Raw genomic sequence first — 27097 nt, 5'->3', positions numbered from 1 at the left:
TCACAGACGAACACATCAGCGCTGACCCCACAATAGCCTCTTGTAGCATGCAGTTGTGTTTGTGCGCACATGTATGAAGACACACACATTGATTTCAGATAACAAAGAAGCTCAGAAACCACATGAAATGCTCCCGGCTCACACAGTTAGCTGGCGTCCACCCATTATATGTCACAATGACAGTAGCCCTCGAACATTCCTTATTAACAGGAGAACAACTTGCCTGGGGTTTTAATTGGAAAAGTGAGCAGGTATTGGCAGTGCATCAGATAGGAGGGCTTGGTTATTTCGAGTGGTCTGATATGAATTCCAGGGGGTCCCCTCCATGGCTTTGTTGTGCTTATTAGTCGTCTGAACAGATAACAGATTGCATCTTAATTGGAAATCCCACCAGAAGCTTTGGTAACCATATTGTAAAATGATCCACACCTCTTTCCCAGGATCCTTTTCCTATGGTAACAGGTTAGGAAGAGAAAAGGTTTTGTGAAAACAAGTGGAAAATGACTCATCATACCATTTACAGCTCCATTTCAACAGTAATTTATTCACTACATAAAACAGATCTTACCTTGTCTCATCGTTAAGGGTCACTTCTATAGTTATTAAAACCTTTATCTATCGTTACCTTTGTAATATGTTTTCATTTATGCAGAAATCAGAAACATTTTGGTACACAGAAGGAATTGACAACAGGGTTCTTTTCAGGACTGATACTGATTATTAGCAATGAGAGAAACTAATATTCAAAATTCAGAATTGACTAAATGGTAAAAATAGAGCATCTTGGTGTCAGTGTTTAAAAAAGCTAAATCTAATTAAATGTTGTTGTGTTTTGTTTTTTTCAATGATATGGGCAATTTATGATTTTAATCGACTGCTTTCTGGCAATAATGACCAATGACAAAAATGATGAAAAAAATAATCTTTACTAAAACTATATAACATATATGAGCATAGAAATGTATTCACAGTTAATATGTACTGAGCACCATAAAAAACACATGAGTCAGAATAATATGTGTATTTGGAGATATATTAAATTAATTGGTTTGGGGTTACCTTCATATTAAAGAGGGAAGCATTGGTCATTAGAGAATGAATTGTAGACAAGTTGTGATTGACTTAACACATTTATTCAGTCACTGAATACAGGTACTCAGAAATTGAAAGTGTCATCATTCAATATCGGGTGTGTCCACCTCTGGCGTCCAAACATGCAGTGCAGCGATGACGCATGGAACTAAGTCTCATGATCCTGTCCTGAGGGATCTGATCACTCAGACGACTGATCGTACCGTGATGACAGCGCAAATGGCAAGCGACTTCACTAGCTGGTAACATACCAATGGCACGTTCTTTCCATTGCACTATAAGTCACGGCATTTTGAGCTGGTAAAAACATTTGGGCGTTTTCTTTGCTGCCTTTACATAGACTATTGAGCACACCTAAAGTTACCAGTCAACACTCCGTACAAGAGATTCGACACAATGTCTGACATTAAGGGATTAGTCCAAACGCTGATGTCGTGCACGTCCGGAATGAAAAAAATACAGCTGTTAACTGTGTTTCTCATCTTGTGAGCAACATATACAAAATAGGCACCTGAGCAAATCATTTTCTGGAAATTACACCACATGTTTGAACCGTGTGTTTTTAATGGCGTAAAGTATATAATGGAAGCAAACAGGTTGAATTTAGATTTTCTTCTCAAGCAAGAAAGGTCTCCACAGGAATAATGCTGATTTTATCATTTTTAACTTCTCAGAAAACAAAACCTTGTTTAATCAAATTAAGTCAACATATTGTCCAATCCTAAAGAAAATTCAATTCAGTATTTCAGCAATGTTAGCTAAGAACATGAAGGATTTGAAATAATCTCTAGTAAATCAATGCTCTTTTCTCATGTCACTGTTGATTAATTAGAACCTGAGACATTCAACATTTTTGGCTCCTTTCAGTCTTTTAAACTATGTAAACTTTTTTGACGGTTTACTTATTGCTTTTATAATTCCAAAAGTAAGTTTTTAAAGCAGCAATTTAGTGAAATTACAAACTGAAGAAACTGTGATATCATGACACACCAACAAAGACATTAGGAAAAATTAGGGAAAAATAAAAAAAAAAAAGCTCAGACCAATGCAGGTAATGATGGCAGTGACACTCCAAGGCAACCAGAGCAAAGCTAAATTATCAGTGGCTCTATTTTCTAAAGACTCCCACAACATCAAATAGTTACAATTAAATGTCACTCAAGGTCCTGTTGACGATAAAGTTCAATGTCTACACCGCCCCAGCTCTCTATTCCCTCTTTGTTTGGCTTTAGAAAATAGGCAGATACTCTTTTTACTAACAATCACAGCATAGTTGCTTGCAAGAAATTTCTTGCTTAATAATTTATAAAACCTACCCTGCACACAGTCTTTAGTGCTCACGCTGTATGTTGTATAACACAGGTTAGTTACATTATATTTCCCCAATGAAATCTCCCTTTAATGTGCCTGTACAAGTTTGCACCTGATTTTTAGATGCAGATAATTTTTCAAGCACAATTAACCTTCACAAATTGTGTGAACTTCAGCAATTCACACAACAACACACCCACACTCATCATTTCTCTTCTAATCGTTTGTGCAATTCTTCTCCAAATTCGCCTGGAGAAAGATGAAAAGTGTACAGTCAACAGGTAAACTCTGCCTGGGATGTCTGTTTGACATGTAACAAGCACACGTTTACATGTGGAATCCAGTGGAAATTACAAGCAAAGATTGTGGTAAGTTCGGCCTTGTCAATTTTGAGAAGGAGACAATAAAGAATAGTAGAAAAGAGGGAAATTATGACTGTCCAAGGACACCCAGTGCAGGAAATTCACTGAAAATAGACCATGAAGGGAAGAAAAACCTAAGGTGTCCTCTCTCTCCTACATGAACCAGTCTACCATTCACAGGTTTCATGAATTGAACCAAGCAGAAATAAAGAATTCACACTCACCAGAGCTACAAATTGCAGCCTGTTCAACTCTTCGAAGATGAATACAATAATGACTGATTTGTTTCTATGAATAGAGAGACTTACATTGCACCCCTAGATAAATCAGCGCACATCATTTATGGGCAAACACTTTTACAATGCTTAAATCCAAGAGGAAAAGTGACCATCCACACAGCATCAAACCATGACAACTCCTGGTCTACTAGCTGGTTTGACATACCAGAAACATTGAAAGAAAAAAAAAAAAAGACTGTATTTTATTTTATTTTGACTAAGTTTGTTCATTGTAAAATAAATAAATAAATAAATAAATAAATAAATAAATTTTAAAAATCTAAATTATCTTGTCATTTCATCCTAAATAAAATAAAACAACAATTAAAAAATACATATCCTCTGTTCATAGGGCCAAATTCAATGCAATTACACCTGTTAATTTATCTCAATCTCACAAATGAAGGCTGTGATGATTATATAACAACCACAACCTGTACGATAGTTGGGTCGACAAACCAATCTTTGACATAACGCACTAAAAATACACACACTACCTACAGACTATTATGTAATCGTACATTACAATAAATCATGAAGGCTGATTGACCCAGTGCTAGAAATGACGTGTTAGCCTACACATGTATTATAATGCTAAATGCAGGTGTACTTCATGTAATAAATGCTCAAATCAAATGTGGAAAGTCAACAATAACCACTACCATCAGAGAGAAAGTCCTTAAGAAATATGTAAATTATAATCTGTATGTGCAATTTATTGAAATTAAATCATTTGAAGATGGATACTGTGGTGTTTAGATGTTTTCTTCCAAAATAATTCATCAAATAAAGGTGTTATAAGAACATTACTTATTTAACCTCGCTCATGTAACATGTCCAGATAGAAACACTGTATTTTTTAAGGACCAGTTTGGCCTTTCCTTCAGCTAACTGTTTTTCTAAGCTGTCTCCACACATAAAGCAAAGGAGTGAACATTCCTTTGCCAAACACATTTAATCTTCTCAGTGACATCCAACACTAAACTCACCGTCCCATGGACATAAGTTCCTGAGAGAAAAGGTTCGACTGCTCTCGACACAAACCATTACTGGATATAAAAAAAAATAAAAAAATAAAAAACAGATTGACCGTGGCATTGAAATACACTTACTCCTCTGGGAAATGAAACATGTGAAAGTTAATACTTTGGCATTCCTTCAGAAAATTGTTTGACATCGATTCGGGGTCTGTACAGTTCAAACATCCAGATCGGTCCCTGTCACAATATACACAATCCTCTCAGTGTGTGATGAGATTTTGACGGCGACTATGTTGTGTTTTATTAGGTATGTCTATGATTTACAAAACCCCAACGAGGAGGGGATGTGTACTTTCCTCTACTAATCACAGCTTCAAACCTCAGAGAGTCTCCGTGTAATGCCCTATATCACAGTGCCCCCTACTGGCTGAAAAAAAATCTCTAATAATAGAAGCTCAAGGCAAATGACTGGTAACACATGAATATAAATTTCTGGAATCAAAACATAGACTATGGCATGAAAACGCCTGTCATTTTAAATAGGCTGGACAAAAAATATATATATATCAGGTCAAAACACATTACAGCTAAAGCTTATGATATAACCCAAAGCTGTATGTGCATTGTATATATTCACCGTATTTACTGTCAACATTATGATGTGGTTAATCTGATTATTTTCTCAAGAATAAATGGGAAATACATGTTAATACAAAATATTTCACAGCAAATAATAATGCAGAGCGGGGTAATTTGCAGTACTAAACAGAAAAATAGGTATTCTAACCACTATCGTGTTTAATTATATTATTTGATACTCAGTTGTTATTTCTGTGCTTAAGAGGAACATTGTATTTTCTTGCTACTTAAAATTATCTTTAACCAGGGAAGTCTCACTGAGAATATGCATACAAAGCATCATAAACAAGCACTTAAAGTACAGCCGCAGGTTTATTACCGCACGCAGCATCTAACTAGTATTATCAGTAATGAGACATGTGCAGCAAACAATACTGTCTGAAAGTCCTCTAAAAGCAGTAAATTACATTTTTACACTTAAATAATAAAGACAGTGTGTCTTCATACTGTAAATTGGGTGCCTTTTAAAATGATAAGTAATTTAATTAATTTAGTGGTTAACAGAAAATCAGACAATCAAGCACTTAATAGCCTAAACCAAACAGAAAAAAGAAACATTATAGAAAATTCTGCTTTTAATATTCTGGGTTTCTTGCTGTATCACGTGCAATAGGTTTTATTTTGCAAATTCTGGGAAAAAAAATTATAAAAATGGTATCACCTTAACACTTATCTTGCCGAGCTAAAATCTTACAATCAAGCACTTAATAGCTTAAACCAAGCAGAAAAAAGAAACATTATAGAAAATCCTGCTTTTAATTGTCTGGGTTTCTTGCCACATCATGTGCAATAGGTATTATTTTGTTAATTCTGGCAAAAAAAAAAAAAAATCTTATTTTTTATATATATATATATACATACACATATATATATATATATATTTTTTTTTTTTTTTTTTTTTTTTTTTTTTTTTTTTTTTTTTTTTGTTTTTTTTTGTTTTTTTTTAAAAATGGTATCACCTTAACACTTATCTTGCCGAGCTAAAATCAGACAATCAAGCACTTAATAGCCTAAACCAAGCAGAAAAAAAGAAATATTATTGAAAAGTCTGCTTTTAATTGTCTGGGTTTCTTGCCGTATCATGTGCAATAGGTATTATTTTGTTAATTCTGGCAATTTTTAAAAATTTTTCTTTTTTTTTTTTTTTTAAATGGTATCACCTTAACACTTATCTTGCCGAGCTAAATAAACAACACTTCTCTAACATGTTTACGGTGATCTTATTTTTAATGTTTTAGGTGACAGATTGCTTGTGTTGATTTTGGTTTAGCATGCAAGAATTTCTTTCCTTCAGTCTTGGCAGTTTGTTCAGTGATGACTATGAGAAGGTAGAAATATATCCTTGACCTGCCAGCTCTGATCAGCAATTAACTGCTTTGAAGACCTTGGATTGTAAGCAAAGAAATATTCACATTTTCTGCTGAAAACATGTCACATTAATTGGGTTTCTTTTCTTTTTCTTTTTTTTTCATCTGTGCTGGAGGACACGGACATCAAGCCATATTCAGTGGAGAAAAAAAAAAAATCAGACACCAGTGAACCAGTGTTGAATGTTGGTTTGATAGCATGTTTTTCTTAATTACAACAGACAGAACAATAATACTATTGTAGGCAGCCTCCTAAGGCCAGTGTGTGTTTGTATGAGTGTGTATTTTTGGCCTCTCGTTCGCTACAAATAAACAAAGGGGCTAAAGGTCTGCATGTGTGACCAGACATTCGCTTCCGACCCCGAGCATCTCCCAAAGGTGTCGACACTGCTAACCTACGAAACAACAAATACACACACCTAAAACACACACATACACATACTAAAATAGCAGGCGAATGATGTCTTGTTGCCAGAGTAGCAGAGAACCTCACAGCTTACTCCTGATCAAATAAAGTTGACGGAAGTGTGGGGCTGTATGCACAAACCCTCTACTGAGAAATGTTATCATTTTCCTTAGCAGCAATAACAGCTTCCACCGGTGTACTTATCACATTCTTCTCCCTTTATCACTTTCTTCATCTCAAATAACACTACTCCTTAAAACATCTCTTTCGTGTCTGCAGAATCTATGTCTGTCTTCATACCCTTCATCTTTCTGATCTTCCTCGTGCTCTCTCTTTTACATAACCTTCCTTGTCCTCTGGTATCATCTCTCTTACTTCAAATCAATTGCGTTTTATTCGGATCAAGAACAATGTTATCAAAGCCAAACACACATTATGCATACAAATTAAATATTTGTAAAGTAGTTAGACATAGTAGCAAGTAATTAAGGAGAACTTTGATTAAAACGTCTAAAAATCAAAAATGAAACCTTTGATGCTTCAACGAAATAAACACTGCATGTACTACATGATTTATGGCCGGCTTGACTCAACTCGCCTTTTTTAGCTTTCCCTCAGGCTAAGTTGTGGACAATACCTGGTACTTTTTTGGTATCACCTTCATCAAGGTTCCAAGAGAACTGAGGTGATACCAAAAGGTGACATGAAAACACTGCAGACTGATGATTGATAGAGATCCACTGCATCAACACTATGTAGGACTGGACTGAATAAACCTTCAATTTTTAACAGCTACTATACTCTGCTCACTGGTTTACATTCAATTTACTCTGATTATTTTTAATTTATTTTACTACACCATTGATTATATGGAAACTACATTATGTTCAGAAAAAGGAGGCTTGAACAAAAATGAGGAGGATATTGTGCAGCAGTTTCATGCAGCATCACTATGACGACCACCTACACTGAGGAGGGGGGTTACTATATGCAGTGGAAAACACCAGTCACAAAAAGAGAGTGGAGTTAAGACAGCATAGTGAAAAAGAGCCATCTGCATCACACGGATCGTCATGCCCATATCCTCACTGTTGCAGCTCAATGTGTCACCCAAGGAACAGTAGCACAACAACAGCAACAGTAACAGTTACACACAGTCAAAAGAAAAAAGCTTATCATTCCTTCACCTTCACCCTACATCATATACTTTTATATTTACTTTATGCTGTACTGTAAATAAACTTACTGAGCACAGACATGCATCCATGGATCAGACAGACATGCTTGGATGTAATTAGGGTTGGGAAACAAACATTGGATCCAAATTAGAACTACAAACAAAATGTCAAGCCTTAGCTGCCCACAAATTTTATGTCGAGATCTGCTTACCCTAAATGTGATGTTCATTCATTTTATTATTTTATTACAATTAATTACCATGATTATGACACACAAACGATATCTACATGATCATGTGTTGCCAGTTGTTTAGATACAAGCTCATCTGGTCTTGAAAGTCAGTGACTGAAATCATCTGTAAGGAAACCCTTAGTTGACTCAGATTCTTCAAGTTAGAATGTATTATTTTAGCTTTTTCTTCCTTTTTTTGTTTTTTGGACTAGGAAGATGAAAATAATAGTAGTTTATTCAAAGAATACAAAAACCCTGTGCTGTCAGAGGATATGTTATGTCAGCAAAAGATTAAGGCAAAATTATTTTTTACATTACAGCCTATTTCTTATCCGTATGCAGACAACTGCCAAGTTTTCATTTCAACCGTTCAAGCTGCTAGAACATCTGAGCCACCAGCAATGCCATTAGTGAAAACAATGTTGTGCCCGGAGTTTTCTTTTGACAATGAAATGTCATTGGAGTCTGTTGTAGCTCTCATGCTGGTATCAGCGCCCACCTGTGTCTAAGTATGTATCAGAACACCCTGGGGGTGACTGCATCGGATTCTACAAGGTACCACCACGTTTGGAGCACAATAGTGCACTGGCTGCTCTGCTGTGGGGCCCTTGGTACTTCTCTAATAATCTACCCAGCATGTGTTTATCTTTGTTGGACCAGGTTGTGTGGAGGAGGCGGTCGGGAAAGGAAGGCAGACAGAATCCTGCCAGCCTGCATGTGAGGAGCCCGCAAATCCAGAGGGACTGCTGGCTTTGTGTGAGCCTGTGTTTGTGTGTGTGTGTGTGTGTGTGTGTGTGTGTGTGTGTGTGTGTGTGTGTGTGAGCGCATGTTTGTGTCTGAAAGACAGAAGTGGCAGCAATACAGTTATGCCAACATGAGTTATGGTCTGACTTACACAGACACACACACAAAACATTTAATTGCCAAAAAAAAAGTCTCTCCCGGGCTCCATTGTGTCTAATGTGTTCAACGTTAATCTTACCCTTTGGGGACATTTGCTGTTGTGTTAATTACACACCACCAGGAGCCCTCATTAACACACATACAAATTTGCGTACACACAAGCACACACACGCACAAACACATTATGTACACAAGTTAGGTGGAGCGAGTAGGGACGCAGATTAACTAACTCAGTCTAGTATGAGAGAGACAAGGCTGTTGAAGCAAGTGCAGAGTGGGGTCATTTGAGAGTTGCCTAAGGTCAAGCTGTCTCCCACATCTTTAATGAACAAACCCTGTCTGAAGAGTGAGACAGAGAATCTGGGTCTGACTGGCCAATGTGCCCTGCTTAGTCATCCACTACACCACTAGCTCATCACAGCTTGGCAAAGGCCTCTGCTTTCACCCCTGTGCTAACTCTGGCTAATGCCAATAGAGTAAGCAAACCTCAGACAAACAAACAATTAACCCCAAACTATTCTACTGTGCCCTGTCATCCGCCTGTTATCATCCTGTATTCTACTTTGCTGCTTAATATGGAACAAGGAAGAATACACAGAAAATAAACACATACCAGTTCCTGTTTGGCTCAGTCATCTTTAACACTACAGTGCACATTAGAGTGTTATGAGGGAGAATATTCCCCAACCAAAGAAATGCCTCTCGGAGGGTGGACCACCCATGTCAGGGGCAGAGTAATGGGCTCCAAGGTGACCCCCACACCTGTCTCTTCCTTGCTTTCACCTCACTGCAGGATATCTAATTGCATCGCAGGGTGCTACACACAAGCAATTATAGATAGTCAATTATAGATACAGCTGTAGCAGATTTGTAAAAGATGTATAGCATTTCCTTGGGATAACTGCCCCAGAGCAATGGAACATGCAACCGGGGAGGAAAGAGAAATGCTCCAAAACTCCCTGGATACATGCTGTACATTTTTTAACGATATGTACGCTGATGAATTTTTAGAGACAAGCACATCACGGATGCAAAATAAGAATAAGATCTCCAGACACTTCAGTGATGTCTGAGATATGCATAACAACATAGTAAGAAATCCAATTATGATCAACAAGATATAATCCATACAGATGTACGGTATTTCACAGAACTCAGTACAGAAACCCACTGTCATTACGGTGCTGATTCCTGTAAAACCCGAGCAAATGGCAACACAGACTTCAGTGCTTCGGTGCTGCCTAAATCGAACATGCAACCACTGTTTAATAACAACTGAGTGCAAAAGGGGGAACAAATCAAATTTAATGAAACATCTGGCGCCACACAGGAAAAAAAAAAACTGATAACACAGTTTAAATTACATTTTATTTATGCCTTCTATGTGATACATGATTTTTTTTTTCATTTTTATGTGTATATTAAGTACACAAAAATGTTAACAGTTAATACATTCTTCAACTTTCTGAGATGATATTATTTAATAAAGTCATTCTGTGTTGTTTTTTTTTTTTAAAGGACTGTTTATGTATCTGTGCCATTTTAAAAGTACAGTTATAGCAGTGGTGTAGGAAAAACTTAAGTGATACCTAACTATGGTATTACATCATTTCCATGTTTACTGTTATTTTTTTTCCCTGAAATCTCCATTTCAGTTCAGCTAACCTTTAATGAAAAAAATTAAATGTTCTCCACAGTCAAATCAAACATAAAATGTTCAATGTGTTTCACTGCTTAGTTTGATTAAAATAAAGGCGTATCAATCCTCTAAGGTTAATTTGTCTTACACAGTACTTCTGTGGTGTCTTTCCATTCTGGGGATGCCTGTGGCCTCAGAAAGGTTAATAAGCTGCTTTACCTCCACAAGAGATGGATTGGAAGAGAGTTGGAAAGGTGAGAAGAAAAGCTGGGAGTGCAGATACACGTTAATGCAAATCCACACTGTCAAAGTAATCTGTCTCGTCTTTACAAGCACTGGTTTCTGTCCTCAACAGGCTCTAACCGTGTCTAGACCTGTACATTTTATGTGGCAAACATTTATATGTGGACTTGACATCAGTCAGCCCTCATCTGGGAGAAAGTAAGTAGGGTCAGATTGCTGGACAGAATGTAGAGATGATGAAACGACTTCAGGAGTACACTGCTCATTCACATACTACATCTGAATGTCAAATGAGTCAATGCAACAGAGAATCCTTCTTTTTTCTACCTGTCTCTTCTCTCTGAGATTGCTTGTTGTATGTTGCTGCTGTTAACTGTTAAATTTCCCCATGGTGGGATGAATAAAGTCTTATCTTATCTTATCTTGACTGGCTTAGTTTAGCTAGCGTCAACGAATGTATGGGTACACGTACAAGAACATGCAAAATTCCCATGACCATAGTTCCGTCCTTAAGTGTTAAAGACGATGTCTCCATTTAATTTCCTGCGTGGGTGGAGCAAAGGTGCAATAACAGTGCAACACCACTGAAACACTTAAAAATTAACAAGGCCAGATCTCAGTGTTGCTTCACAGCAGGCCCAAGCACATTTACCGTTTGTTTATGCGGTCAAAGTTTGCACCAACAGCTCAGAAACAACTTTAAAATAATGATTCACATTAATAGCAGTCTTGTTCAGGCTTGAGCACATTTATCACATTACAGTTCGAGATCTTTCTGCAATTTTTCAACAGTACAACGTGTTTAATAAAACATGATCAAAAGGAGAGAACAAAGTAGGAAACAATCTGCAAATGCTGCAATTCAGAGAAAGTGCTTCCCCCAAGGCTTCTGCGCCGCAACGATAAAAAACTCAGACGTGTGATTTATCTTTAATTTCACCTGCCCATAACAGTATGCATTGATCTCATGATTTATCATATCAAATTTTAAATGATAATTTTACTATTCATCTTCACAGGAGACTCTCAGAACACAGACAAAAGGAGAGAACATATGAAAAGTAAAAATAAAGTTATTCAGATATAATTATATATGCTTGTTAGATGAGCACATTTATTATCAGAACCTTTGAAAAGTTATTTTCTGCCATCTTTCCTTGCTAGTAAAAATAAAATTCAGGACAGTAGAAGGAAAGTATTTCTTTCATTTTGCTAAAAAAAAAAAAAAAAAAAAAAAAGAGAGAAAGAGAAAGGCAGAACAGACAGGGGAAAAGAGGAGATTGGAAAACTGACACAGATGGAAAGAGAAAGAGACAAAATTCATGCAGATAAGGAAATACCAACAGATGTAAAATATGTATGCAGTGGATTCTGCACCGAGACAATGATATCAGGGCAGAAACTGACTTTAAGTTAAAGGGAGATGGCAGGGAGGGCAAGACAGGAAAGATTATTGAAATGGATAGTATGGGAGGAAGGGGAACAATGGCCACAAAAGCGAAACTACACGGTTCCATGGGTTTGCAAACCAGGAAAATGTCAGTTTGCATCCGTTTCTATTCCAATTCAACTTCTTCATAAGTCCAAGTGAAAGTATGCAACAAATGTGAGTAGATTCTGTTAAGCCATACCTGAGACATCACCTTCACAAGAATCATCCAGGGAATCACAACCAGAAAACATAATGCTATCATAGGCATTAAAGCAAAGATTTAAAAAAAAAAACAAAAACAAAAAAAAAACAGCTACCCATACCAATATGAATCTAACACAATAAATATTAAACAGACTATTCTATCATTTTTCGATGTCTATTTAATTACATGTTTTTGGACTGCCTCCATTTTTTCTCTATTTTTCTGCCCCCAAACGCTAATTTTTGTGGCCACTATCAAATGAATCTGCTATGTTGCAGTTAAGACTGATATGTGGCTTGAAGGAAATAAAATAAATCATAATTGCACGATTTGCTTTTCTCTAAATTATTATTTTTTCATTATCATCAAAAAGAGACGCCAAAGATTGTGGTACAAAGACCGCTGGGGCATTTTCCAACAGTGCTGAGATATGCAGGAGAATCTACAGTGTCCAAACATTCATTTCATACTCTTAGTCAAGCTGGATCAGCAGAATCAGTGAAGCCTGTTAGTAAAGAGTTATTGTCATTTACCTAATGTTTTTCTCCACACTTACTATGCAATAACGAGGAACACATTTTAATTATAAAGGCTGTATTGACACATTTATATATAATCCTATTAAAGTCTGCAAAGTTAACAAACTTACAAAACTTTTAATCTTATTTGTATTGCATAAGCAGTTTGCTGTAAGTTTCACTGACTTTGTTGTATTACTTTTGTGTTTTCTTTTTTGACTGACTGTGTATCACCATCTCTAATAAGTCTGCTCTGCCCTTGTGTTTCGTGTGTGCATGTGCTTCGTTCACCTCCTCAGCTTGTGTCTGTGTAGTAATTTACCTCGGCGTGGCATGAGATGTCATGATTGTTTATATTCAAGGAGGCACCATCTTGAACACGCAGGACTTTGATTGTTTACCCATCCTGTATGTGACATCACAGTTGCTCTCTCCCCATACTTCTCCTCTTTGTCCCTTTCCAGCCAGATTGGCTGTGGGAGTGTCACCCCCTGGCCCACTTGTAGTCACAAACCAATTCCACCAAAGTGGCACAAAGACAAATTAAACTTAATGCCATGTAACAAACTCAGCAGGCTACTGTGCACTGTCAGGTTTTGTGTTAGCCAGTGGAGAAATGGGGTTTGTGTGCACTTTTTGATCTGTATGGAAATCCAAAGTCAATGCAGCAGGATGCAAAGCACATTAGTAGAGGTCGGAGTTAGAAGGAAAAGGGTAAAATGGAAAAACTAGTAAAACATTTGCAATTACAGCTGATGAATTCTGTTAAATTTGTGGCAAACTGAGTTTCTGTTCGATCTCATTTAAAAGGAGATTATGAAATGCAGCGGGTGGTTGAGTTTTAACAGCTTGAAAAGTAAACTGGCTACAGGCGTATCACAGTAAAAAAAAAAAAAAAGAACAACCACTGCTTAAGTAGAACAAAAGCTATCAGCAACTAAAACTAATACCTGGCATGAAGAATGAAGACAAAACCCATGTAAGCTGCTAAGACAAAAACAAATGTCACAATACTCTGAATGGATTCACCTAAAAAACAGCTTTAACAAAAATAAAGCAGGAAAGATATTTTCTTTTTGTTGTAATATTACACACAAATACAATACATGTATTTTAGCCTTCCCAGTAATAATGATACATAATAGCAGTAAACACACAAACCTTTAGATTCCTTCTATGCAACACTCAGGCAGTCAGTGCTGTGCAGCAGTACATTTAGACGGTGAACGGTGAAGCATCACATATCAAGCTTTCCTTGTAAAACCCACTGCTCTTGTACTCTTTCTTCTGAGCTGGATTAGATATGCACACCATATTCTGCTGTCTGGGATCATGGGGATGAGTTAATGAAGCTCCACTGGGGCTTTTCCACGTGAAAAGCTCCAGTGAAATGGCTGACATTGTCCTCTTTTTATAGACATGTCCCATTGTTAATAAGCATCCTATCACTCAATTAGGCAGACACGCAGACACTTGACACTTGCTACAGAAGACGACAGACAAATACGCACACCTCGCAAGTTCCAACTGAAATAAAAATTACAAGGAAGGGAGAGATTGCTGAACAGAATGAATGAAATTTGCTTTGGCAGGTATTACACTGATGCAGGTTAATATTTTCTGGGAGCGTGAGGGGAGTTAGGTTGTTATTGTGTACACTAAAACAAAAATTTCCTTGATGGTAAATGACATTTAATGGTAATGGTGGGTGAACAAGGCCAAGATGCTCCGAGTTTATAAAGCACATGCATTATGAGAGGCCCTGAAACAAATCTTAATGTTTAACAATCAAAAAGAATATTTTCAACAAATGCATTTGAGATAAAGTTTAACTGAAAACTTCTCATGGCTGCTCACTCCACAGATTTTGCATGCTTTTTGTTATTCACAGCATGAGTACACATACATTTTGGTACATTTTGGCCCTCTGGACTGTTGACTGTTGAAATACAAAAAAAAGGGAACAGTGACAAATTGTGGCAAAATTACTACAACATGGTCCTAATATGTTAGATGATGAAAAAAGATACTGTATAGATTTTAAAGGTGCAAGCTGAGAAGTAGATTAAAAAGATAAAACTGACAGATCCCAAACATGTGCTCACAGAGATTATCTAAGGGAATGAGCAAGAGTAAAAAAGAAATAAAATATTTAGATACACAGAGGATATTTATTTTTGAAGAGAACATTTTTTGATGAACATTACAGTACACCTGAAGGCACATAAAAGTTAGCAGGGTGTAGACTTGGGAGGCTGTAAGCGGCAGGTATCAAAGAAAGCTAATATTCAGAGGGCTAAAGTTAAAGTGCAGTGTGATAGCCGGAATGGCTCTCATCTGAGAAGAGAAGATTAAAATCAGTGGGACATCACAGCTAGGCAATATGAAGTAGGAATGAGAGGAAATCTCTCTCCCCCCTCTCTCTCTTCTGACACAGATGCACACGCACATAATATAGTCTCCTACGATAAACCAATTACTTGTCATTAATATTTAAGGGCGTAATTTCCATTCATATGTGATATATTAAAAATGTGCAGGGACGAGCGAAGAAAAGGGCTGACCCTGAGATATTCACAGTGGGCTGGCTGGTCCAAACAGACAGAAATGAGCATCAGGGTGCTTTGTGTTTTATTGAGACAAATGTGTCCTGCCTGTGCCAACAATTAATGACTCCCCTCTAAAATTAGGATAATTGTACCATTTGAGGCTTTTCTCGTCCAAAATGGGATATTATCCTATTTGCTTTGCTTGACGAACGGATGTTTAATCCCGAACGCACGATTTACTGGTAAGAGTGGGGGTCTTGGGTCATCAAAATAACTGACCAAACGGTGGTATCATTCGAGTAAAAGACACTGATGACAGTTTACCAAATGAGCATGTGTTAAAATGCCAATTCTGATCTAAGCGAGTTCGAGAGCGCAGCTGTTAAACAATGAGTTGGTGAGACTGAGTGTGGGTGTGTTCTTTACTAAGCGGGCTGTAAATCCACATAGGCACTGTCATGTCCAAAGAGATGGTTTCCGAGGCAAGCGGAAAAAGACAAGATAAGAGAAAGAGAAAGGGAGGAATGTCAGTAAAGTGACTCTCCTAGGGAAGAAAAGCCCACGATAAAGACGCAGAGGAAGCTGTCTTGGCGGCTATACCCTCCTCTCAATAAACAGAATCAGTAATAAACAGCCAAGCTCTCCAGGGAAACATAGTAAACCATCAAGCCTGACTTACAACACCCTGACATAGAACATATCAAAAGCTTATCATTGTACAAACATTATTAATACGAGCCAGACTATTCCACAGTGTTTTGCAGTGTCTTATGTTGAGCTTACACTCATTAGACAAAAGCCTTTATTACACTGTGAGTATCTGAGAAGGCAGAGCTCAAATGGTAGTCTTGGGATAGGTCTTTTTGAGAGCAACAAGCTTTTCAAAGGTTTCTATTAACCAGACATATTCTTAGTTAATACAACTTAACAAGATTAGAAAATAGTTTAAGTGGCACTTAGGGTTGCAGCAGTCCACGGACCCACAAAACAGCCCTGACAGAATGAAGCCATATAGCTTTAAAAAAAAAGACAAAAACTCTGTTAAGTAAAAAAGAATACAAAAAGTAGAAATCTAGTCAGTGAGAATTACAGTTTTAAAAATGTAAAAATGACAAAATACAGTAACTGTCAATGGAATTAATATTCTTAAATCAATGGTCTCATTCTTCAACTCTTTTTGAAATGTGAAAAAAAATTCCTTGGCTGAGATATTATGCAAAATAATGTTACTAGTTACATCTAGCTCAGTTTTAGCTCCAGTATCTTAGAAACAATTTCTTAATTTTCCCTAAAGCAGGCTTTGTTTTTTTCTTTTTCCTAAAATTCCTGTTTTCCAGTTTTGAACTTATACTGAAACAACCAAAGGACCCCCATCAGAGACAACAGGGGATGCTGGTCAGCAACACTTTTCTTGCCTGACTGAGAGGTTGCCGGGTATCATGTGAGGTGGCCGACCATGCGTGAGTGTGTTTGATCTGGTGGCCGGGTCAGCCCTGATGTTAACAGAGTTATTAGGGGACTTATTAGGGGGAGTCAGAGAGCCAGCTAAACCCCCCACTGATTCCATCATTACTGCTGTTGTGGCAGGGTCATTACCGCCCCGCTGCTAGGGCTTTGTAACTGGGATTGAGAATCTGCTGATGGTGTGCTCGCCACATTGGCACAGCAGGGAGAGAGTGTGTGTGTGGGTCAGAGGGACATTGGTACGGAAACCAGGTGTCAAAGTGAAAGAGAACTCCTGAAGGATTTGGATCAAATCCGGGGTGATGAGTGGAAGGACGAGTGGGGCTGTTAGTCTTAACCAAGTTACGATTTCAGAGCCGAACTTTCAAGTGATGACACAAGTTTGAGTTCTTTCCTTTTTTTTTGTATTGTAGCAAAAACAAAATTATATGTTTAACTATTTTAAACCACTAGATCTATTATAAATTAGTGAAAGGGTGGAATGTATCAATACTATATCTTACATGATGCACTGACAGATCTTAGATTAATGCAACGGTTCTACATCATTTTAGTAAAAATCTCCACCACCACCCCCCCCCCCCCCCCTTTGGCCTTTTTCACCATGAGCACTGGGCTAATCACGTTCATTAGCTGCCTCGGCATCATTAACAGAGAGGCATGCTGGGATAAGGAGTTCCAATGACCCTGCTCAGAGGGGATGACTACACTCTGATTTATCCTTGAGGATGCACATATATCTTCATTATGCCCATCTCTCTGTAGAAGTATGGATAGCAGTGACTTTGAAACCAGAGTGTATGCTAATTTATTTTGTGTGCTAAAAAAAAACTTTAATGAGCACACAATATTTAAACTATAATATGTAGACTGACACTATGGGTGTCATCTCTAAATACTCCCATGCGTTAATGACTGATTATTGGATTCAAATGTATTAAATGCTCTACAGAGTAACACTTTTTTTCAGATTTTAGTTGTTGTTCTGTAACTCAAATCTTCTTATTATGTTGTTTCTGCTGAGAGGCGCAGAAATCACCATTACAAAGTGGCATATGCCCTTTGTCCATCAGCAATTGATGTGGGCAATGGAGGAAACATTTTGGAAGAAAGGGGGTGTGAAGTTTGCCAACATCAATCTTGTTTCAGATTGAACTGCAAAGTTCCAGCTGAATGAATTGCTTTCCAAATGCAGCAGGCCATGGCTACACACATTCAATCCCAAAGTGAATCTGATTTGATCCCAAGAGCCATACAAAAGGCACAACCCACTGATTGATAAAGCGAAGTAAGGGGAGATGAGGGTAAAAGGAAAAAAAGAGACCCAAGTCAATGAAGGAGAGGCTAAAGAAAGAGGGGAAAAGCCAATGCAGGCAGAAAAGGGAGAGGGGATAACAGAAAGAAAGCAAAAGGAGAAAATAAAACCACATTATCACATAGATAGGTTGTTCTATAGCATTTATTTAATATCACATACGTGCTTTTAAAAGATGTTAAGGACTGGGTTGGTGAACAAGCAGAAGTAAAGATGTGTGTCTGTGATAGCAGATTGCTTGGCTGTATGTGTGGGTGGTAACAATTTTCAAATCACAAAACACTCAATGGTGTCAAAGGTAAAAATACTTGCTTCAGGTATCTAACACAATTTACAGTGACATAAAAGATGCCACATGTTTCCCCGACATGTTCACAGCCTTGAAAAAGACTCACTGGTTTTTTGTACAATGTGGATTTTAGATAATGTATCTAAACCAGAACCAAAAAATCAATCAGGTTAAAAGGTTGAAAACATCAGTAAAAAGAAATATCTAATGCAACTTGATCTCTACCATAGATCAGATAAATATGAATGGCTTAAAAAAAATAGCAGTAGTGAACACTGAAAGCAAATTATACAGAAAATTAAACATATTTTGAAGGTTGTGTGTTCTGGTAACATCGTCTTTAAAAACCTGCATATACAGTTAGCTAATTAAATACCATTTAGATTTGTATTTAACATGTAGTGTATTCATATACAGTTGTTATTTTACAACTATAATATTTATTTTACATTTTACAATTTTCTTTTACAGTTTTTAATGAAATTAATGAATGAAATATGTGGTAATAATAATAAGATCAGACTCCTCTAATTCATATGGCCTTCTAGGAAGTGACATATTAACTTTTCAATCAGGGCAAAGAACCATCTCATAATAAATGACAAAAAAAGCCACTTTTAAAAGATTGAAGCTGAGCTTGAAATCCCTCTTGATTATCATTTTCTTTCCTCGGTAAAACTCATTAAACAGTGAGACTCATAAAAGCAGCAGGGGAGATGACAGTCTTGCATTCTCAGTTGTTTTAGAGGCCTTTGAGTGCAATAAGCATCTGAAAATTGGAGACTGTTAAAGTGATTCTTTTTTTTTTTCTTTTACTGCCGAAGTGTTGCTTTTCAACAATTCAAGTAACAAGCAAGAATCCCAAAGAACGCGAAGTTAACAGAAGCTTTTTTGCACCATTTTCTGAGGGCAGCTCTGCGGGGAACGCATTTACACCTGCTTGCCTCATCTTTCACGATAGACTAGTCCCCTAAAGTGTGCTTTTCTTATAAATATCCACATCTCAGATGGAGAAGAGATTGTAGCAGAAAGAAGCAAAAGGAAAGACAAAAGCATGTGTGTGTGCTTTACCATAAGTGACAACATGCTAGACAAATGAAGGTGGTTTTCACAGTGACTTCTTTGTCACATCAGCACAAAGGATTAATGATTCGTGGTTAGAATGAGAGTACAAGACCTCAGGAATTAATCATGCTAGCCTCAGTTTTTCCCTGAACTCCCTAAACCTCTTAAAAGTGCAACATTACCAGATAACCAACTCGACCTGAAGAAGAACTCACAACGCCAACAGGTCAGACTGAGAATCAAAATAAGGCGGGGATGATTTTGACAAAATGTTCTCATATCCCGAGATTGCATCTATTTCAAAGACTGTACCGCACAATGGTGAGACAGAGGAAAGAGAAAAACAAATGAACCACTATTTCATTTTACGAAGATCCCATCTCCAACCTTTTCCGCAATACCATCTACATCAAAGCCCTCCTCATTGACTTTCAACTTCACGGGTGGAAGTGGGGGTGGAGTGGTGTAGATATCAAACATTAAACAGCATTTTTCATTTATGAGCAAATCATGTTCTGTTTCAACAATAGAGGGAAAAGAGCTGATTCAGTGAAGTCCCTGCAGGGGTAATTGATAGGGATCCAGCTAAGGTAACTCCCAGGGGAAATGCTGGATCATGAATTCCTACTCTGCCAGCGGGAACACGGACTATCTATAGAAGTTTTTTTATTTTTTTTTCTCCTTAAACCCCAGTGGGTGAGAAAGTGAATTTTATAAAGAATTAAAGAGGACATTTAAAGCTAAATTAAAGCCATGTGTCTGTGGAATGTTAAGGTGGATTTATTTTATTTAAATCTATTTCAGAGCTCTAAAATGTATTGTTTATTTTTCTGTTCGTTCCAGTTGCATCATCCTCATTAACAATGTACGATTCACAGCAGAGGAAGTAATAAATGAAACCAATTAAACACGGATCTCAAAAGTGCCATGAGGTTTCACTGTTAGTTACTTCAGAAATATTATGGAGCACATGTTAAAAAATATAGTGTCTGACATATTCTCTAGTAAAAGATCAGAAGAGAGTGGCATGCTGCTATGCCTACCCCTGCCACTTCATTAAGTCTTGCAACAACTGTTCTTTCCTCACAATATTCTCACTCCATCTGTATAATGCCAGAACCTCATGGTTGCAGAGGGAAAATTGCTATTTATTTCACAGAACACAAAAGAGATGAGCCTAGTTTGTAGACCTGGATGGTGCAAGAAAGGCAGAGCAAGAAGATGCTTACGGGTTGTCTAGTGTCCAAACAGACGGTGGGAAAAGTTGGAGGATTTCATATAGTTATGTCCACACACCCTGACAGAGATCAGATTTGACTGTCCTGAACTTGACAGGGCTCTGCTTTTTCCCCTCCCAGTGCTGCTGGAATTAGAGAAGTGTACTGCACACACATTCACTGTCAAACAAGTAGAAAACAGTCAAATTGTCATGGGAGGAATACATCAAGCCCCTTCACACACCCTCTTCCATACAAAAACAAACTTGCTATGTGCTGCTTGTGTTATTCATCAGCGAGTTAGGTAGCTTGGTTGTGTATCTAAAAAACAAACTGGCCGGGACAAGAAAACTCCCAGAGCTTCCTTCACAAAAGCCTCCCAACTTCCCCGATGGAGGATTGGCCTACTGGACTGGAAAAGGCAAGAAGCAAACCAAGCATAACTGCTCTCGGTCCACACATGGACACGCAAGTTCAAGTTTGCGCGCTGCCATTTGCAAGCACGCACACACACACACACACACACGAAAACATCTCATCTAAAACCACTTAATGGGAACAAAAACAAATACAACATGGCCACAATGCATTTTTAGCCTTTTCAAAGATGTGAGCACATACACACTGTGCAACATGAGCATCTGTATCCCTAATTGGCAGAGAGATTGAAAATGAGAGTACACAGAGATCGTGTTCAAATACAGATGAAAAAAAAAAAAAAAAGCTCCTGTTTTAAAAATAATTAATATTTCTGGGAGAAAAATGGTTTCTTAAAGTGTCACAAGATGAAAGTGGTTTAGCATCTATAGCTGCGGAGGCTAAATGAAGCGTGTGTGTAGATTAATTAAAGGAAAGGGTGAAGAGAGATGACGCCTCCTTACCTTTGCTCTGTGAGGAGAAGCAGAGGGAGAGCTGAGCAAATAGGTCAGGATTCTCAAACTTCTCTTCTTTGACTTTGATCCAGAAGCAATTCTCTGCCATTTCCTGAGGCACTATCTGCAATGACACAAGGATTCCATTATCACCACAATCAGAGACCGCCATTCCAGCAACCTGCCACTCAAAAAGTTCTTCTCACTGGAGATGGGGATTTGTGTGTGTTTTCCGATATGTGGACATATACATGCCCTTGTGTGCGCATCCTTAGCATCTGAGTACCAAACACAACTGATAGACGACAGAGAAGGAAAAGACGGCTGACTTAAATAATTCTTTGAGTGATGATCTTCTCACCGTGTTTATTTAAGCACAGCATACTGTCACGGCGATGGCAAGTAACCACACGGATGGCCACGCTATGAATGATATGTAAATAAATGACTTTACTTAACACATCAAAGCTCTTGCTAACCTCTCCTGGGAATAATGCATTATGTGTTTCAGTTTGCTGCACAAAACCTCAGCAAATCTGTTCATACATCCCACCTACTTAGACAGCAAAGCCTCTCCGAGACAAGCATGAGCCTACACACTGAGATGATAGTAGGCCACTGGGGGGGCTTGCTTCACCCCCTCTTTCATTTCCCCTGTACAGCTCAGAGATAAGACCGAAAGCATGCAGCATACCGATAAACTCAGACATAAACATTCCCATTTGACATGATGCACTTATTACTGGCTAATATCAGGCAGGATACTGCATTACATCTCCTGAAGTACTTTTGTAAGAAGTGCTGTAGCTTTTTATCAATGGCCTATTGCGGTGCTGTCCTTAAACTCCTCAATCCTACAGTTATTTGATTAAAAAAAGAAGTGGAAGTTACACCTATGCAACAGAGAGTGCTCCACCTGAGGCCATGTAGGGATAGAGACAGGGTTTGTGCACATTTTTCAAGGTCAAATTCAAGCACTTTTAAGAGTCATTTTCAAATTTTTCCCGCACAGCACCTTATCACAGTCGTAAAATACATATCTAAAAGAATATATATACTCATACAGGGTGGGGAAGCAAAATTTGCAATGAACATTTAGTTGTTTTTTCTCAGCAGGCGCTATGTCAATTGTTTTGAAACCAAACATATATTGATGTCATAATTATACCTAACACTATTATCCATACCTTTTCAGAAACTTTTGCCCATATGAGTAATCAGGAAAGCAAACGTCTAAGAGTGTGTGATTTGCTGAATGCACTCATCACACCAAAGGAGATTTCAAAAATAGTTGGAGTGTCCATAAAGACTGTTTATAATGGAAAGAAGAGAATGACTATGAGCAAAACTATTACGAGAAAGTCTTGAAGTGGAGGAAGCAACAAAAAACGTACCAAAGTTTTTATTAAAGCTCTCAAATCCAAAATCCTAAAGAATCCAACCAAATCCATGAGAAAAATGGCAATTGAACTTGAGGTAGACAGCAAGAGCGTTAGAAATGCAGTAAAATATGATTTGAAGATTTAAATTCTCATGACTTTCAATAAACTAATTGGTCATACACTGTCTTTCAATCCCTGCCTCAAAATATTGTAAATTTTGCTTCCCCACCCTGTATGATTATTTATTCCGCTTTTTCTCGTAATGTTGTACATTGTATTACGCTATAAGCATCTAAAATTATGCTTCATGACAGCAAAAGTTTATAAATTAAAGGAGAATAAAGTTTTATTCAAAAAAAGGGAAATCACTTGGCGTCCTTCAGACAAACTCGCACCGAGCTGAAGCTTAAGATAAAAATCTACCTGGAGTCGACTTGAGAGCACCTGCTAATTTTCTTTTTTGAGATAAAGTTTTATTTTTCAAAATGTATCACCTTCTCTGTTAGTAGCTTTGGCTTGCCATCTAACCTGGCAGAGTTAATATTAAAAATAAATGATATTACAGTTATAATTGCAAGCACTTAAATTAAAACGAACAAAAAACACAACATTGAAATTCAAGGACTTTCAAAGATTTCAAGCACCTGTACAAACCCTGTAGTGATGTGTGTTAAAAGCAACACCAGATGCTTTCAACACAAGCCACTGTTGGTGTACACAACTCATTGTCTCTATATTGTTCTTCAAAACCTGTTGTTTTAATGAGATAGTCAGATCACAATAGTAAATGTTAAACCAGAGCTCTTAGAAAAGCCTAGATTCAGAAATGCACTGTATAATTTCATCCAGGGGTGTCAAAATGTGATACAAAACATTTAGTAATAGGCATAATGTAAAAATTACACTCTTTTTTCTTATATAATTGTAATCATATAATGTTACTTTTTTACACTAAAACAAAAAAGGAGAGGAAAAATGCGGCGTTGTCTTTGCTTATAGGTTATTATTTTACTCGTCCGATCCACTTGAGATTAAATTGGGTTGTATGTAGCCCCATGAACTAAAATGATATCAACACCCTCGACTGTTAATATCTTTAGCATAATATTTGCACTTCAAAAATTCCTCCTGTGGGCCGGATTAGACCCTTTGGCAGGAAAGTTTTGGCCTTGCATGTTTAACACAGCTGATTTAATGTATCTGATCTTCAAGCACAGTTTGAACGCAACTCAAACTAATTAAAAAAATCTGATCAATCTAATTGTTTTGCACAATTTTTAAGGAGGAACACACACACACCCTCGCTACTTTAAGAAACTGATTTAACAGTTTAACAGTGGAAAAATGCATGTTAATACAACACTGTGATTGTAAAGCATTCCTTAAAGGAACTATTAGTAGATGTATTAGTAGTATGGAGTATTTCTACCTTAAAATAATCAAGTATGACCTAAAAGTATCAGTAGTGTTTAGAATAAAGAGTCCTGAAGTTAGCCTAAAAATGACAATGTATTGGATGGATTTATTGGATTTATGTGACCACTAGAGAGGGTAGTGAGTAACTCTGCCGGTCCCCCATGGTGAAGGAAGACCACCAGCACATGAGAAAGTGACGAGATGACATGAGAACCGCTAGGAAACAAGAGTTTGATGCTGAAATCACAGCATTTCTTCTACATGGATGAGTTTGATTATGAGGCTCATTAAGTTATAACATTATTATTTGATCTTATTATGTTTATGTGACATTATTACTCCACCCCCCCGAAGGGAAGGCAAGGGGTATTGTTTTTGGTTCATTTTGTTTGTTTGTTTGTTAACAGTCTTGCAACAAAACTATTGGTTGAATTCACACCAAATTGGGTTTATAGATTGCCAGTGACCCAGAGTAGATCTCATTACATTTTGGGAACAGTAGGTCAAACTTCACATTATTTCAGAATTTTTAAAATCTTTTTTTTTTCTCCATTTCCTTATAATGGGCAAATTTTCAAATGTCTGTAAAAGCAAAACTCTTGGTTGAATTCATACCAAATTGGGTTTGTAGATTGCCAGTGACCCAGAATAGATGTCATTACATTTTGGGAAAAGTAGGTCAAAGTTTCAATTTTTTATGAATTTTTTAAATCTTCCCATATACTTATAATGGGCAAAATATTTGAGGGGCGGGGTTGTTGTGCCTGGCACCACTTGTTATTTTTATTATCGACCAGTTGCCAGTGGCTGTGAGTAAGGACAAAACTAAATAATACTGTAGTACAGATGTCTATAACTAATGAGTTTATACAGTCGGTGGATACATAGCGTTGATTCAAGACTTCGGAATATCAGTTCAACACATAACCCTTTTTACTGCAACTTGGAGGTGATTACATGACTTGGAACATGATAGATGGTGGAGGTTTTGCTCTGATTTTCAACAATCTTTTCACATCACAAAGCGAACTTAAAATTTCCAGTCAAGTTGTACGGGCATTATGACTCTAGAACCTTGGAGGAGAAGAAAAACTCAAACTCTACCTCCTGCCTAAATAATATCTCAATGTCTCTGATTGTAGTGGAGGACCACCACAGCATAAATACAGCATTTACACCAAAAAAATAATTGGCTTCAATCCAGGCCAGGCAACTGAAATACACCAAAAGGTTTTGCACAGACAGTCTTTCTCCACTTCTACTATTATAAGTTTTTACAAAGCTGATATTACACCCACTTGAAAAGGTCTCTGACCTAAAAGAAGTATCTGCTTTGTGTTCTAATATGATTAATGTGATTAAGACTCCAATACCCAGTGTCAATACAACCACCCTGAAGTGTCAGGGTTCTGTGCTGCACAGAGGCTGAAGATGATGATGACCTCTGTCACCTTTATTTTTCAGACTGTTCAATAAGCCTTTGGCCAAAGCAATTAGGACTAATCCCAACATTAGTGGGAGAGAGTCAAAAATATTATGGCAGTTACGGAAGCCATTATTTCCATCATTGCATTGCAAATGTGTTATTTTCAGTAAAACAGCACATAGTGAAAATAACAAATATAACTTTTTGTACCGAATGCACATGCATTCCGTTGAGTTTATAAATATTTTTGTTTAAAATGCAAAGTTAAATGGGGAAATGGCCGCAAGTTTAATGTGGGTGTTGTTTACTTTGGCATTTGGACAGTTCCCTACTTAATCTAATAACTTTCTGTGGGATTTACTGACACACAATTGTGGAAGTACATGCAGTGGAAAAATATGACTCAAGCTGATTTAAAATGCATTTAACACTTAAACAAAGCTGACATTTCCAATGTATAAGTCTGGTCTCGTCCCATGTGAATTTGTTATTATTGTAAGGATGCAATTCTACCACATCCCATGCCTGACTAGAGAACTTTTTTCACTGTAAGTGTAATACGTAAACAACAAAATACATTTCTATTTTCTCCTGTATTAAAAACTATGTTACTTCAGCTGTAGTATATGGAAAGTGCTTGTCTATATGTATATGGAAAGTGGTTATGTATACAGTATGCACATAACTTTCACCTTCACCAAATATTGTAACATGGATGTGCAATTGTGTAATAATTGCTTACATTTTTATTGACAACATATAGCTCTCTTATTCCTACCCTCAAATATGAGTGTGATTCATGTTCTTTTGGGACATATATATATGAGAAAATGCTCCTGGCACTCCTATACTTCCATCTGCTGCACATAGGGAAGACAGACGACTCATGTCCCACTTAATCGACATACAAGACACAGATTGTTTTTCCTCAGGTGGTTATGAATTTCATTTGCATCACCAAATTACAATTCCTGTGGAGGCAAGGTTAATTCACCTGCACATTAACCTGTTTCTTTGCTCTTCCAAGACAATGCACAATTGCAGTTCGCTGCATGCAATAATTATTTATGCAAAACCACATGCAAGGTACACAAGAGAAATGTTCTCAGATTTTGAAATCATGGTAAAAACAAAAGCGCATCTGGCATTAGGGAAAAAAGTTGAATTGTGATTCATGATTTATACAATTCACGCTACATGATTCTTATTTGATTCACTATTATTAAATTTTCTCCTGCTCTGGAAACATCCATACTGAGTAAAGCAATTTATACAACATTTATAGCATTTAAAAGAGTCCATGAAGTGACGCAAGTA

At 37.3% G+C, this 27097-nt stretch overlaps 1 protein-coding gene across 2 annotated transcripts in view; it reads right to left on the bottom strand.

The window, feature by feature from the left end:
- Positions 1–27097, bottom strand: part of diaph2 (diaphanous-related formin 2) — a 428253-nt gene that overhangs the window by 232801 nt on the left and 168355 nt on the right. For both annotated transcript variants that reach the window (XM_030144879.1, XM_030144880.1), the window contains one exon: positions 21566–21680. In XM_030144879.1, coding sequence (XP_030000739.1) covers positions 21566–21680 — 115 coding nt within the window. The remainder of the gene's footprint in view (positions 1–21565; positions 21681–27097) is intronic.

Source organism: Sphaeramia orbicularis, chromosome 10 (genome assembly GCF_902148855.1).
Source record: "Sphaeramia orbicularis chromosome 10, fSphaOr1.1, whole genome shotgun sequence".
NCBI lineage: Eukaryota > Metazoa > Chordata > Actinopteri > Kurtiformes > Apogonidae > Sphaeramia > Sphaeramia orbicularis.
Note: the sequence above shows the minus strand (reverse complement) of the source record. Positions and strands in the feature narration are given on the sequence as shown.